We start from the raw sequence: 14482 nt of genomic DNA, 5'->3' as shown, positions 1-14482 counted from the left end.
ACAAAATATATTACCAATGCTAGGTGCCTGGGTGTAGGTTAACTGATAAATTCAATTTTTTAAAATCACTTGTCATTTGTAATTCATTCCTTGTTGATAAATGTATTCATATAGATACGTCCAATGATTGGTATGGTCATGGTGGGTTGAAAGGCCAGTTTCTAAACTCAGTGACTACTCCATTTCAGTCTAGTTTAGTAAATGCCATATTTTGAAGCCAATAAATTGCAGGGAAAATCTAACTGGGCCAACACAGCCTTTTTTTCCAGTTTTAGTTTTATTGGATGTATCCTTAAACACCAAGTAGATAAGAATACCAAATCTCGAACAAAAAAGAATGTGAGTAATGACATCTAAATTGAGGGAAAGTGATCTTTTTTAAAAGTCTATTTTTTAGTTTTGGATATTCTGCGAAGCCCGACATTTTCAAATACCCTTGATATACATAACTTCTTTCAGAGCCCCAGTTAAACTATAGAAACAAGATCCTACAAATAGTACAACTTACATTCCCAATTAATTTTACTTACCCAGGCTGTGTGGATCTTCCTTTCTCTGGTCCCATTTTTCACTGTCCAAATAAGCTGCAGACAGCAGGAACCTTTTGGTAACTGTATACAATAAAAAGAAAAAGTATATGAAATAAGAATATTTCATTGAAGGATTATGGCAGAACATTAGGCAAACTTAGTCTAACAAAGGAACTGAAAGGTTGAAAGAAATTGTGGGTGTTACCCAGTATACGTGGTGGTCATAATGGTATGTGTTCAGATGATACCACAAGAAGATGAAGAGAAGCAGGCTGCCGTTAAATAGATCTGCAGGGTACTCTAGCTCAACAGCTGCTTTTGTCTGCTTCCCAGAACTGAGAAAGAGCCTTTGATCCAAAACATCGACTCAGTTTCGCTTCCCACAGATATGACCTGACTTACTGAGTAATTCCAGCATTATTTGTATTTATTTAATATTTCCACCATCTGCAGTTTTATTTTAATGTCAGCCAGGGTAAACATTAACTCGACATCTATACCATCAAGCTTTGGAAGCATTTCATGTTTCAATGAGACCACCTGTCAATCTTCAGAACTCAAGAGAATACATTCCTAGTTGACTTAATCTTTCCTCATACAAAAGAAATTCACAATCCCAGCATTTAATCTCAGCAGTTCTCTCAAATGCAAATGTACCCTTGCTCATGGAGGCTAAACCCGTGCGAAGGTTCACCAGATTGATTCCTGGGATGGCAGGACTTTCACATGATAAAAGACTGGATCGACCAGGCTTATATTCATTGGAACTTAGAAGACTGAGGGGGGATCTTATTGAAACGTATAAAATCCTAAAGGGATTGGACAGGCTAGATGCAGGAAGATTGTTCCCGATGTTGGGGAAGTCCAGAACGAGGGGTCACAGTTTGAGGATAAAGGGGAAGCCTTTGAGGACTGAGATGAGGAAAAACTTCTTCACACAGAGAGTGGTGAATCTGTGGAATTCTCTGCCACAGGAAACAGTTGAGGGCAGTTCATTGGCTATATTTAAGAGGGAGTTAGATATGGCCCTTATGGCTAAATGGATCAGGGGGTATGGAGGGAAGGCTGGTACAGGGTTCCGAGTTGAATGATCAGCCATGATCATACTGAATGGCGGTGCAGGCTCGAAGGGCCGAATGGCCTACTCCTGCACCTATTTTCTATGTTTCTATGAAAAAAGAATCTAGATGCACTCTCATCAGTGCTCCATCTAATGGGACTCTTTATTCCTGTACTCAAATGCTTTTGCAATGTAGGCCTTTGCACTATTTACTCCCTCACACTGCATATTAATTTCCAACCTGGATAACCTCAAATCTTTCTACCTCATCTTCCATTTGCCATCTCCTTCTCAATTTACCATTGAAATCTTCTGTCTTCTACTATCAGATTTCCCCTCCTCCAACCCTTTATCTCTTTTACCAATCAACTTCCCAGCTCTTTACTTCACCCCCTCCCTCAGTTTCACCTATCACCTACCTCCTGTACTTCTTCCTCCACCCCCCCCTTTCTTACTCTGACTTTTCTTTCTTTCTAGTCCTGATGAAGGGTCTTGGCCTGAAATGTCAACTGTTTACTCTTTTCCATAAATGCTGCCTGCCCTGCTGAGTTCCTCCAGCATTTTGTGTGTGTTGCTTTAGATTTTCTGCTGTTTGTGCTGTCTTGTTACGTATTTAACATGTCAGTAATATTTGAGTGTGTTGGCGTGTGGCCAAGTGGTTAAGGCGTTCATCTAGTGATCTAGTTCGAGCCTTGGCTGAGGCAGCGTGTTGTGTCCTTGAGCAAGGCACTTAACCACACATTGCTCTGCGACAACACCGGTGCCAAGCTGTATGGGTCCTAATGCCCTTCCCTTGGACAACATCGGTGGCGTGGAGAGAGGAGGCTTGCAGCATGGGCAACTGCCAGTCTTCCATACAACCTTGCCCAGGCCTGCGCCCTGGAAACTTTCCAAGGCGCAAATCCATGGTCTCACGAGACTAACAGATGCCTAATATTTGAGTAATATTGTAAATACTGTATATTGTTTGAGAAAACATTCTTTGTTTACACAATTCATTGCAGGTTATATGTAAAGGTACAAGAATAGCATAGGTAATCACACCACCACATCGTAAGTGGTGGCGGAATGGCGTATGCCCCAATAAAATAAACAAACTAAGCTTACGTGTTCTCCCAGGCTCCTGTGGTTTTTCTTTTGATTAGTTTTTGGAATGACAAAACATAACAAGTCTCTCCTTCGATAGGTTACTCATACTGGAGTAATGTATTGGCAGACTGACACCCTTTCAATGAAAGGTCTATAAAACTGACAGGCAGAAGCACAATGAAAACAGCTTGTGCTAACATGGCAGAAATAAAAAAAAATCTCTATATGTTGGAAATCGAATATATTAAACCAAAAAAATCTGAAATACAAGTCAGACAGCATCTGTGAAAATAGAGTTAATGTTTCATATCAGACAGCCCGAGCTTCAGAATCAGGTTTATTATCACGCTGAGCGTGTGCCTTCAGGCTTCTGTACCTCCTACCTGATGGTAACAGTGAGAAAAGGGCATGCCCTGGGTGCTGAAGGTCCTTAATAATGGACGCTGCCTTTCTGAGACACCGCTCCCTAAAGATGCCCCAGGTACTTTGTGAGCTCGTACCAAGATGGAGCTGACTAGATTTACAACCTTCTGCAGCTTCTTTCGGTTCTGTGCAGTAGCCCCTCCATACCAGACAGTGATGCAGCCTGTCAGACTGCTCTCCACGGTACATTTGAATGTATTTGTTAACATGCCAAATATCTTCAAACTCCTAATGAAGTATAGCCGCTGTCTTGCCTTCTTTATAACTACATCGATATGTTGGGACCAGATTAGATCCTCAGATCTTGACACCCAGGAACCTGAAGCTGCTAACTCTCTCCACTTCTGGTCCCTCTCTGAGGAAGCTTCAACTTCATCTTTCAGAAGCGTCATGAAACCGGAACTTGACCTGCTTATTGATTGGCTATATAAATAAATCCTATGCCGTTCTCTCAAACGACCGGGTATTTTTCTGAGACCTGGCCACAGTTATCCCTCTACTTAACACACACACAATACTTGGCAATTTTAATTCCCGTGAGTTTACTCTGCACGGATTACCACTTCCTTCCAACGTTACAATGACCACACTTGAAACTGAATTGGCAGTAATGAGCTTTCAAATACCCCTACAGCACCTCCTCCTTCTGTGTTTAACTCGTGCACCCGGTTGACGTTTCTGAGCTCGGTTATGCCAGGTTGTTTTGCTCTGCCACCACTCATTAGATACCAGAAATCCCACAGCCACCAGCTCCCACGCGGGGTGGCTAACAGCACAAGTACACCCCGCCATACACAGCCCGAGACCTCTAGATGCGGGGTTCATGTTCTGGCTATCTTACTGACGACCCCGGTGCCCTTCGGCCCATTAGTAGATACCTGGCCGCACCGCTGCCACTCCGAGCCTGCCAAACAGGGGCCATCGCCGTAACCAGGCCGCCATCTTGGAACGCACCAGCGGCCTTCTCCGTAGGTTGGTACAGCAGATAAAATAAATAAAACTTAAACTAAATGGTAACTATTATTAATCCTTTTTGCCTTTCGGGTAAAAGAACAAAATGAATCGTGACTGTGTGCAGTTTCTCCGCAGAAGGTCACAGGTCAGGTTTCGGAGAGGAACAGTGAAGCCCTCCCCCCCGTGGCCGCGCTCGGTGGTGTGGTCGGAGGAGAATGGCGGTGATCGTGACGCGGGGGCTCCGCGACCTCCTGCAGACCCTCAGGTGCGGCGTGTTCGCTCCTCCGCCGCCGCCGAGACTCCGCGACTGCCGGCGCTGCGGTGAGTACCGAAGGAGCGCGGCCGATCGGCCGGCCGAGTCCTCCCAGTAACCGTCTACGCATCACTGGTAAGGTGGGAGGTGAACCATCTTAACGCCGCAGATGCATTGGTGTACCGGGCACTTGGCAGACCCCTTTTAAAGGAAAGTAACTCAGCATCACCCTTTTGCATGTAATGTTTTAAATAAAGCGTTTTACTAAACTGTTAAAACACAACCCATTTTTCAGTCAATGTTATCGATTGCCCAGCGCTTTGAGAGATAATGCGTGGTGGTTTCATTATTTGAAATGTGCCCCTGATGCTTACTGGCCAGTGACAATTCTAGAGTTCAAATAAAAACTGAATAACTTATGTTGAACGTGTATAACAAGCGTGTTTTCTTATACAATGTAAGGACAATATTTTGAGTTTGTGAATAATATTTTTCAGTCTAGGTTTTAATGTTATCGGAATGGGATTTTATTGGAATTACTATCTAATCAGGTGCTTGGGGAAATAGGTAACCTTGCTAGATAACACACACACACGGTGCTGGAGGAACTCAGGAGGTTAGGCAGCATCGATGGAAATGGATAAACAGCTGATGGTTCAGGATTGGAAGGGAAGAAGGCAGCATATAATGTGAGAGGAGGGGTCGGAGTAAAAGCTAGAGGAGCCTGGTGAAGGGTCTCTGCCTGAAACATCGACTGTTATTTTTTTCATTTCCACAGATGCTGCCTGAGCTGGTGAGTACCTCCAGCATTTTGTGTGTTGCTCTGGATTTCCAGCACGTGCAGGATCTGGAGTATTGGTGAAGCTAGGTGGGTGGGGTGGAGGGATGAAGTGAGAAGCAGAGAAGTGATAGGTAGAAAAGGTAAAGGGCTGGAGAAGAAGGAATCTGATTGTGGACCATGGGAGGAAGGGAGGAGCACTTAGGGAGGGTGTTAGGCAGATGAGAAGAAAAGAACAAGTAACAGACATCCCACCCTGCAAAAATTCATTTCAGGGAGGTAGCACCATCAATTTGCGGGAGACTTCCTGGAGAGGTGGGATGTCTGCAATAGAGTAGCTCCTTCGCAGCTAGCCAGCTAGTTTAAATAACGTTAGCTATGCTAATGAACAAATGACACCTGTTAAACTCACCGACACATGTCTTTTACAGTCTTAACCCACAATGGGCAATAGAAAAGTCACTGTTGCAAACAGTGCAGCGAGCAACACTGACATTATTTTGACCCCTATTAGGCAGGGGTACACTTTAGTGTAGTCTGGGGTGAGGTACGTTTTATATTTTTTTTGGAACACTCTGCAATGGTGCGCTCTTGCTCGCACGTGTGCTCTCTCTCTCGTTGCTCGCTCTGTCTCTCCCTCACTTGCTTTCACTCTCGCTTGCTTTCTCGCTCTCGCGCGCGCTCTCTCATGGTGGCTCTCACGCTCTATCTTGCTTTTCTCTCACTCGCTCTCAAAAAAATTGTTTTCCGTGATATTGTATATAATTTGCGGGCATCAGGGAGCCACTATTAATATGCGGGAGACTCCCAGAAGTTCCGGGAGAGGTGGGATGTCTGAAGTAAGAGGGGAGCCAGAGTGGAGAATTGGCAAAGAGGGAAGACGGAGGGTGAAAATTACTGATTGTTCGAGAAACTGATGTTCATGCAATCATGTTGGGGGTTAACCAGACGGAATATGAGGTTTTGCTCCTCTGACCTGAGAGTAGCCTCATCATGGCAGTAGAGGAGGCCATCAACTGGCATGTCGGAATGGGGATTGGAATTGGAATTGAGATGGCTGGTCACCAGGAAATCTTGCTTTTTGCAAATGGAGCAAAGTCCTCAACAAAGCGGTCCACCATTCTATGTTGGGTCTCACCAAAGTAGAGGAGGTTGCATTGTAAGCATTGAATGACAGTAGAACTCAACGGCTTCACAGGTGTAGTTTTGCCTCAGCTGGAAGGGTGGTTTGTGTCCCTGATTAGAGGTGAGGGAGAAAGTGAATGTGTAGGTGTAGCACTTCTCCCACTTGCAGGGATATGTGCCAGGAGGAAGATTAGTGGGGAAGGACAAATGGACAAAGGGAATCATGGAGAGAGCATTCCCTGCAGAGAGTGTGGGGGGGGGGGTAAAGATGTATTTGGTGGTAAGATTTTCTTGTAGACGGTGAATACTGCGGAGAATGATATGTTGAATGCAGAGGCACATGGGGTGGGCTCAAGAGGAACTCTATCCCAGTTAGGATGACGAGAAGATTGAGTGGGAAATGGAGAGCATTGGGGGGGGAGGGAGATGGTGAAGGCTTCATCACTGTTCGGGAAAGGAAAGCCTCATCCTGAGAACAGATCTGGCAGAGACAAAGGAACTGAGAAATGGAAATGCCCATTTTATAGGAGATGGAGAGGGGGAAAGGATAAAGTCAAGATACCTATGGGAGTTGGTAAGTCCAGTAAAGATAGATAGTTTGTCTTGGAGATAAAAAATTGAGAAAGGGGAGAGAGATGTCAGAAATAGACCAAGTGAATTTAAGTGTAGGGTGGAAGTTGGATGCAAAGTTAATGAAATTGAGTTCAGCATGGGTGCATGAAGCAGTACTATTACAGTCATCAATATAGCACAGAAAGAGGTGGGGAGCTTTACCAGGGAAGGGTTGGAACATGGACCCCACATAGCCAACAAAAAGGCAGACACAGCTGGAGCCCGTGCAGATGCCCTTGGCTGCGCCTTAAGTTTGGTGAACATAGGAGGAGCCAAAATCGAAATTTTTGAGTGTAAGTACCAGTTTTGCCAGATGGAGGAGGGTGTCGATGAAGTGGAACAGGTCTGTTGCTGAGAAAGAAGCAGAGAGCTTAAGGTCTTTTGATGGGAGTGATAGAAGTGAATAGGGATTGAACATCCATCGTGAAAATGTGGCAGTCAGGTCCAGGGAATTTAAAGTTGTTGAGATCATGAACGGCAGAAGTTTCGCGGATGTAAGGACTGAACCAATGGGTATAAAATTGAGCTGAGGTATGCGGACGCAAGTTCAGTGGGGCAGGACCAGGCAGAAACGATGGGCCTACCTGGACAGTCAGGTTTATAGATCTTCAAGATAGAAACAAGCATTGTAGGGTAAGGGAACTATGAGATCGTTTTAAAAGACAAGTGATAGGGAGCTCTAGATCTTTGAAAAAGGCAATATTATTGCAGAGTGAAATAAAGGAATGCATTTTCATTGCTCAGCGAAGAATGGTGACATTTGCAAAGCATCTGCTGAATCCAAAGTGTGGAGTGGGCAGTGAAGGAAATGGAAAGTGGTAGAAGATAATTGCTTTGATCTTACTTAAAACTGCAGCAAGTTTTTAATCTGCTCCAACAGTAGGTAAGGAATCACCAAAATCAATTAAATGTTATGACAAATGGGCACTTGTTTAAGCTGACCAATTGAAGGACCCAAGTTAGCTGGTCAAGAGCCAAAATTGGTGAAAAGGGACAAAACTAGCGTTTGTGATGTGACAGACCATCCAGTGTCACTGCTTGAAGATAGATTGTGCACTGTCTGGGATTTTTCCAAACTGTGCCCAGCAATGGAAAGGTGAGGAATATGTCACATTAATTTGTAAATAAATCAGGTGAAAAGTGTATATGTCATTGATGCTCTGCCTCAGGATAAGATGCTGCTGTTGCTTGAAATTTGAAATAAAATGGTAAAATTTACTAAGGATCGAGGAAGTACAAGAAGTAAAGAATCGGGAGGTCTAAGAGCAGCAGTCTCCAGCTGACTAAAAGCATGAATGAGTTCTAACTACAGTAGTTATGAGATGATTGGGCAGTCCATGTGGAGAAACAGCAGTTCAGGGGAAGTTCAATGAAAGAAATGACTAATGGTGAGCAGACCATTTTATTAGTACAGTCAAATGTGGTTTAGATTGCAGAATCTAAATCTTTGCATCATTCTTTTGTGTCTTATTTATTGAAGTATTACCATATACTGTATACTGTTTACTCAGTGAGTTTATGCAGGCAAAGGATGTCATTGCACTCTGGTGAATTAGAGAAACTAATCCGAATCAACTTTTATTTATTTTTGTATCTGCAGCCAGACGATATTTACTTTCAGACAATGTGATACGCTTGCTCGAGTTCCAACAGAAGAAGGTTGCACTTGCAAATCAGTTATATATCAGTAGGGGTAAGCTATATCAATATGCAATTGAAAAGATGATAAGATTTAAAAGTGGGTAATTTATGATTGAGTATAGAGCTTGAATATGAGTGCATGAGACTGTTGTTAAAATGACATTTATTGAGCTACTGATCTATTCTTCAACTGTTTTAGAACTTTGAAGTTTCCTTAAAGTGATAACCTGCACTAGGTTAGATTTGTATTGATGGAGTACTTAATGTTCTGTCCGTATTTGGCTTTAAGAAGATTCTCCTTTAGCTGATCCATCTTTCTAATGGTTTTCCATTCATTACAATTGGCCCCTCCAGCAAGCTGTCTAATGGGAGAGTTTACTATTGTTTACAGCCTGATAGTTCCTTCAGTTTTCCACGTTTGGAAATGCTCAATATTGTTGGGCCAGGATCAGGCTGTGCACTGACAGCCTCTGAGATTGGCTGACATCCTAACAGATGAAATATAGTTGAGGTACATAAGGAATGACTTCTCCTGTGGGATGTTATCCTGGCGAGAGTTATTTTTGTAAAGGGGAGCAAGGGATGGTCACCTGTTCTGTGGAAGGACAGGAGGTCAGCAGTGGCCCTTGTATTAGATAGAGCTTATCTCTTTTCTTTGTGCATTGCCGATGATAGAATTAGGTTTTTATAAGTTTTTGAATGATTTATCCCTCTGGAAATGAAATCAGCTTTTCACGAATGATATTATTTGTTTCTCTCTTAGTCCTCTAACTGGCATTTCAAAGTAATATCTATCAGCTACAGAAATTACAGGGAAAGAAGGTTAAGGTTATGGGTCTTTCTACATCAAAAAGTTATTTTATCAAACGGATTTTTAAATTTAGGAAATTTCATGGAAGAACATTGAAATATTAAGTGGAAAAGTTAGAATAAAAGAATTGTTTGCCATATAGGAACACTATTTATACGCATTGTGCTGCTTTGTGGTAAGGGGACTAGGGTGCACATTTTTCTGTGTTGTAATCATAACATTTTCTTCGGATAGTTAATACCTGGAAATTTAGTAGAATTCTTGAAATCATGAAAGCACATCTCTTGATTTGAACTCAACTGCACTAATGAAAAGAAAATGTCCAACTGTTTCTGTAGCCTTGTGGAGGCAGTGTCTTGTTGCTTATTTATTTACTTATTTTACCTATTAGTTTCTAAACCTATGGTGGTTGTTTTCTATGAGTATCAGAAATAAACATGAAGAGCCAGGGGGAGACTTACTAACTGCTAAAGGTATTTTGTACTTTGGAAATTTTGTTTATCTTTTACTCGCTTTTCACACAAATGTGTTAATTTTGCAGATCAATATTTCAAATCAATTCAGGAAAAATTAAAAAAGAATGAACTAATCCTCAAGGATGATTTAAAAATATTGTTACATTTGTGTCAAATACCAGCAGAAGTAGAACTAGCAAAGGATGTAATTTACAGGTATGTTACTAAAATGTTAAACAGAATTTATCGTAATTGTGAATTACTGCATGAAGAAAAACCTCTTTATTCATTACTACTTATAATTTCTCATCAGGACTGAAGATAATGTGTGCGGACGGTTATTTTTGTATTTCACCTTTCCACTTTTCGGGCACTTTCAGGCAATAAAATTCTTTAGATTAGATTATGAGGACATGCTGTCCTTTTCTATTGTCACTTAGTAATGCATGCATTAAGAAATGATACAATATCCCCCGGTGTGATATCACAGAAACACAGGACAGACCAAGACTGAAAAAGTAACAAAACCACATAATTATAACATATAGTTACAACAGTGCAACAATACCATAACTTGATGAACAACAGTAAAAAAAGTTCAAAGTTTCTCGAAAGTCCCACATCTCACGCAGACGGGAGAAGGAAGAAAACTCTCCCTGCCATGCCCAACCACAGTCCGACTCTGAGTCGTCTGAAAACTTCGAGCTCCGATCAGCCCTCTGACACCAAGTACCGAGCACCATCTCTATCCGAACGCTTCGACCTCAGCCTCGGTCGCCAGCAGCAGGCAAAGCCGGGGATTTTGGGGACTTCCCTCCGGAGATTCTCGATCACACAGTAACAACGACAGCAAAACCAGGCATTTCAGAAATTTCTCCAGATGTTCCTCTGCTTCTCATGTCTGTCTTCATCAAATCAGAATTGTCCACAGCCCCTATTTAACAGATACGATATCATTTCACCGGAGAGCTGCGCACGCTGCGTCGCGCTGCCATCTTCTCCTCCTGCCTTATAATTCTCCAATGTAAATTGAGTTTAAAGTAACAATTTTCAGCAGTTCTACCCTGAAACTTTAATATTAAGCGCTAGAAATACTCAGCTAATTTAGCATTTCTGTGGAGAGAGAAGCAAGTTTGAATTTCAAATTGATAACATTTCCTCATTAAGTATGGCTGATATAAGCTGGGCTGTTTGTAAACCTACAGCTTGTTTCAGCCCCTACATACGAAATAAAACTTGGGAGACCAGCAGCATGGATTGGTTGGATGCTTTGAGACTGCAAGCAACTTCTAACTTGGGAATTCAGTTTGTGGTGTCATTTCCAACTTGCAAACTGTGCTGGCTATGAACAGTGCACAGGAATGGAACCCTAGTGTAACCCAGGGAAATTTAGAGTGGAACAAATGTGAGTTCGCAGAGAAAGAATGAAGTAGTTCCCAGTAGAGAAAGGGAAGGACTCTGGACCGAGGAGAACTTAAATGACACACTGTGGTGGTGTTGGTTATAAAAAGGCAGTGAAACAAAACCAGGTATCTTTGAAGGAGATGCAAATGGCATCAGATGATTGAACCCAAACTGACTGTTAGAGAATGTGAAGTTAAAGCTATAATGACTCATCGCCTTGATGTTGTTGAATTCAATGGTCATTCTTGTGAGCATAAAAAGACAGAGAAATCAGAATGGAAGTAAGATAGAGAAATAAAGCAGAAGGCAACTAGAAGCTCATGGTCATCCTGTGGAATGAAGAGATGTGTTCTGCAAGCAATCGTCCATTCTGTGCTTGGATGCTCCAGTGAAGAGGAGACAAAACTGTAAGCCCTGAAAGTACTAAAATTGTGCTAAGTTAGAAGTACAAGTGCATCACAGCTGCACCTAGACAGTGTGCTTGGGGCCCTGGATGTGGGAAGGGAAGGTAAAAGAGCAGATGCTGCATTTCCTGTGATTCCAGAGAAACTGGTGCATACACAAGAGTCGCAGGTTAAGCAATGCTTTTGGAGTACTGGAAGAGGAGAAGAGGGTTGATGATGGTGGCATCACACTGGAGCTGTCTAAGATATTGGAGCCTGGTCTATTGAATATGGAAACTGGTGAGTGGAAGATGAAGTTAAGGGCAATCCTTGTTTCAGATTACAGGGAAGCAAGTGAGAACGGAAGTGTGGAAAATGGTAAAAGCATGGTTAAGAGCCCTGCGCTAATGGTGGAGGCAAAGCCATAGTTAAGGAAAACATTTTATAAGCACTGTTGTGGAAGGAATTGTGGTCAGAGTGATACGCTGTTGTTGATAAAAGTTCGAGAGTAAAATGAATGAAAATTCATGAAAAATCAGCTCTTCCTTGTTACCAGCTGCTGTATTTCCAGCATCACTTGTTTTTATTTTGTATTTCCACATTCTGCAGGTTTTTCTTTTGGATGAACTGTGGAGTTTAAGTAGAAATTGTTCAACATTTGAACAAGTCCTGCTAGGGTCAGGGCAGTGAAGATGGAAACGATTGTCAGGGCAACAGGTAGGCGATTCTGTGGACACGAAAAGGAAACACGGATGGTAGTTTGCCTCTCAGTGCCAGTTCCAAGATGTTTTTGGACTTGTCCACAATATCCTGAAATGGGAAGGTGGTACTTATTGGTAACAGTGACATAGGAAGAAAAAGGGACGAGGTCCTGAAAACAGAATATGGGGAGTTAGCAAGGAAGTTGAGTAGCAGGACCTCGAGGGTTGTAATCTTGGGATTGCTGCCTGTGTCACGTGACAGTGAGGATAGGACTAGAGTGAAGTGGCAGATAAATGTGTTGGCTGAAGAATTGGAGCAGGGGTCAGGGTTTCAGATTTCTGGATAATTGGGACTTCTTCTGGGGCAGGTGCGACCTGTACAAAAGGGACGGGTTGCACTTGAATCCGAGGGGGACCAGTATTCTTGTGGGTAGATTTACTAGAGCTGATGGGAGTGATATAAATTAATATGGCCGGAGGATGGAAACCAGTATGGTAGAGCTGAGGATGAGCCAGCAGGTTTACAAGTAGATGATGGGTATAAAATGAATGTAAGGGAGGACAAGCCAATGATTGGGTGCAAATGCAGACAGAGCAAAGAGTTAAATTGTACCACAGAGCCGAAATTCAAAAGGATGAAGGAATGAAGAATGAACGCTACATATAATGCATGCAGTGTTCAGAATAAGATGGATGAACTGATGGCACAATTAGAGATTGGTTGGTATGACATTGTTGGCATCACTGAGTTGTGGCTAAAAGAAGAGAAGCTTAACATCAAAGGATATGCTTTGTATTGAAAGGATGGACAGGAAGGCATAGGTGCTGGTGTGGCTCTGCAGTAAGAGATCGAGCTACATCTTTAGAAAGGTAACATAGGGTCAGAGAATGTTGGATCTTTGTGGGTGGAGTTGAGAAATTGCAAGGGTAAAATATCCATCATCGGAATTGTATATAGCCCTCTAAATAGCAGCCAAGATGTGGGTTTCAGATATGCAAGGGGATTGGGAAAATCAGGTTGGTGTCGGATTGCAAGGGAGGGAATTTGTTGAATGCCTATGAAATGGCTTTTTAGAGCAGCTTGTGCTTGAGCCTACTTGGGGAAAGGCTATCTTAAATTGGGTGTTGTGTAATTACCCTGATCTTATTAGGGAAGCTTAACATAAAAGAGCGCTTAGGAGGCAGTGATCATAATATGATTGAATTCATACTGCAATTTGATAGGGAGAAGCACAAGTCATAATGTATCAGTATTCCAGTGGAATAAAGGGAATTATAGAAGGATGAGAGAGACGCTTGCCCAGGTGGATTAGAGAGGATACTGGCGGGAATGATGGCAGAGCAGAGATGGCTGAAGTTTCTGCGAATAGTAGACAAGGTGCAGGATAGATATATCCCACAGAAGAAGTTGTTCCCAAATGGCAGGGATAGGCAACTGTGGCTGACAAAGGATGTTAAGGACTACATAACAGCCAGGACTAGAAAGCACTAGATAGGGTGGATCTGGAGAGGATGTTTCCTATTGTGGGCGTATCCAGAACTAGAGGGCAAAACCTCAAAATTGAGGGGCAACCCTTTAGAACAGAAGTAAGGAGGAATTTTGTTAGCTAGGGTAGTAAATCTGTGTAATGCTCTGCCGCAGACTGCGGTGAAGGACAAGTCAGCGCGTATATTTAATGCGGTAATTGATCATTTCCTGATTGGTCAGGGCATCAAAGGATATGGCCAGAAGGCAGGTAGGTGTATGGGGTTGAGAGGGATCCAGGATCAGCCAAGTTGGAATGGTGGAGCTGACTCGATGGACTGAATGACCTAATTCTGCTCCTATGTCTTGTGGTCTTGTGACTATATTCCAGGAAGAAGTGAAGTGTTGTGAGGCTGTCCTGGTGTGGGATGAAGGTGTGGAGGGATTGGACAACCTAGAAAGCAAAATGCTGCAGATGCTTGAAAGCTGAAGTAAAACTAGAAAACGCTGTATGAAATTGTCTGGGCAGGCTGTGTCTGTAGAGGGGATGGATTGTGGGGGGGAAGAGAGAAACTGGTTTTGCTGGCAAGTATAGACCAATCACTGTTATCAATTGAAATTACTCCTAACAGATTGAGTTCTAAAAAGTAATCAAGTTCTCATCAGTCTTAAAAGTAGTCATCATCCGATCATTCTTTGGTTATGCAATTATGCCTACATTATAAAAGTAATGCAGGAATTTCTGATGCATAGATTACTCTGTAAATCTGGTAACATGATAAGAAACAGTGTGAAATA

General features: G+C 42.5%; 2 protein-coding genes across 4 annotated transcripts in view; one reads left to right on the top strand and one right to left on the bottom strand.

Moving 5' to 3' along the window:
* Positions 1-14482, bottom strand: part of mrps27 (mitochondrial ribosomal protein S27) — a 218909-nt gene that overhangs the window by 106655 nt on the left and 97772 nt on the right. The window contains exons 1-2 of one of the 2 annotated variants that reach the window (XM_072257946.1): positions 3981-4408; positions 531-611 (exon numbers count right to left, since the gene is read on the bottom strand). In XM_072257946.1, the coding sequence (XP_072114047.1) occupies positions 531-611; positions 3981-4044 (145 nt within the window). In that variant the 5' untranslated portion in view covers positions 4045-4408. Of the gene's footprint in view, positions 1-530; positions 612-3980; positions 4409-14482 lie in introns of those variants that run through there. The other variant, XM_072257947.1, reaches the window with a different exon arrangement.
* ptcd2 (pentatricopeptide repeat domain 2) overlaps positions 3701-14482 on the top strand; it is a 40447-nt gene continuing 29665 nt past the window's right edge. Inside the window, exons 1-4 of one of the 2 annotated variants that reach the window (XM_072257949.1) lie at positions 3701-4074; positions 4192-4377; positions 8425-8517; positions 9818-9947. In XM_072257949.1, the coding sequence (XP_072114050.1) occupies positions 4272-4377; positions 8425-8517; positions 9818-9947 (329 nt within the window). In that variant the 5' untranslated portion in view covers positions 3701-4074; positions 4192-4271. Of the gene's footprint in view, positions 4075-4180; positions 4378-8424; positions 8518-9817; positions 9948-14482 lie in introns of both variants that reach the window. The other variant, XM_072257948.1, reaches the window with a different exon arrangement.

Source organism: Mobula birostris, chromosome 5 (assembly GCF_030028105.1).
Source record: "Mobula birostris isolate sMobBir1 chromosome 5, sMobBir1.hap1, whole genome shotgun sequence".
Classification (NCBI taxonomy): Eukaryota; Metazoa; Chordata; class Chondrichthyes; order Myliobatiformes; family Myliobatidae; genus Mobula; species Mobula birostris.
The sequence above is the reverse complement of the archived record's forward strand: the minus strand, read 5'-3'. Positions and strand labels throughout refer to the sequence as shown.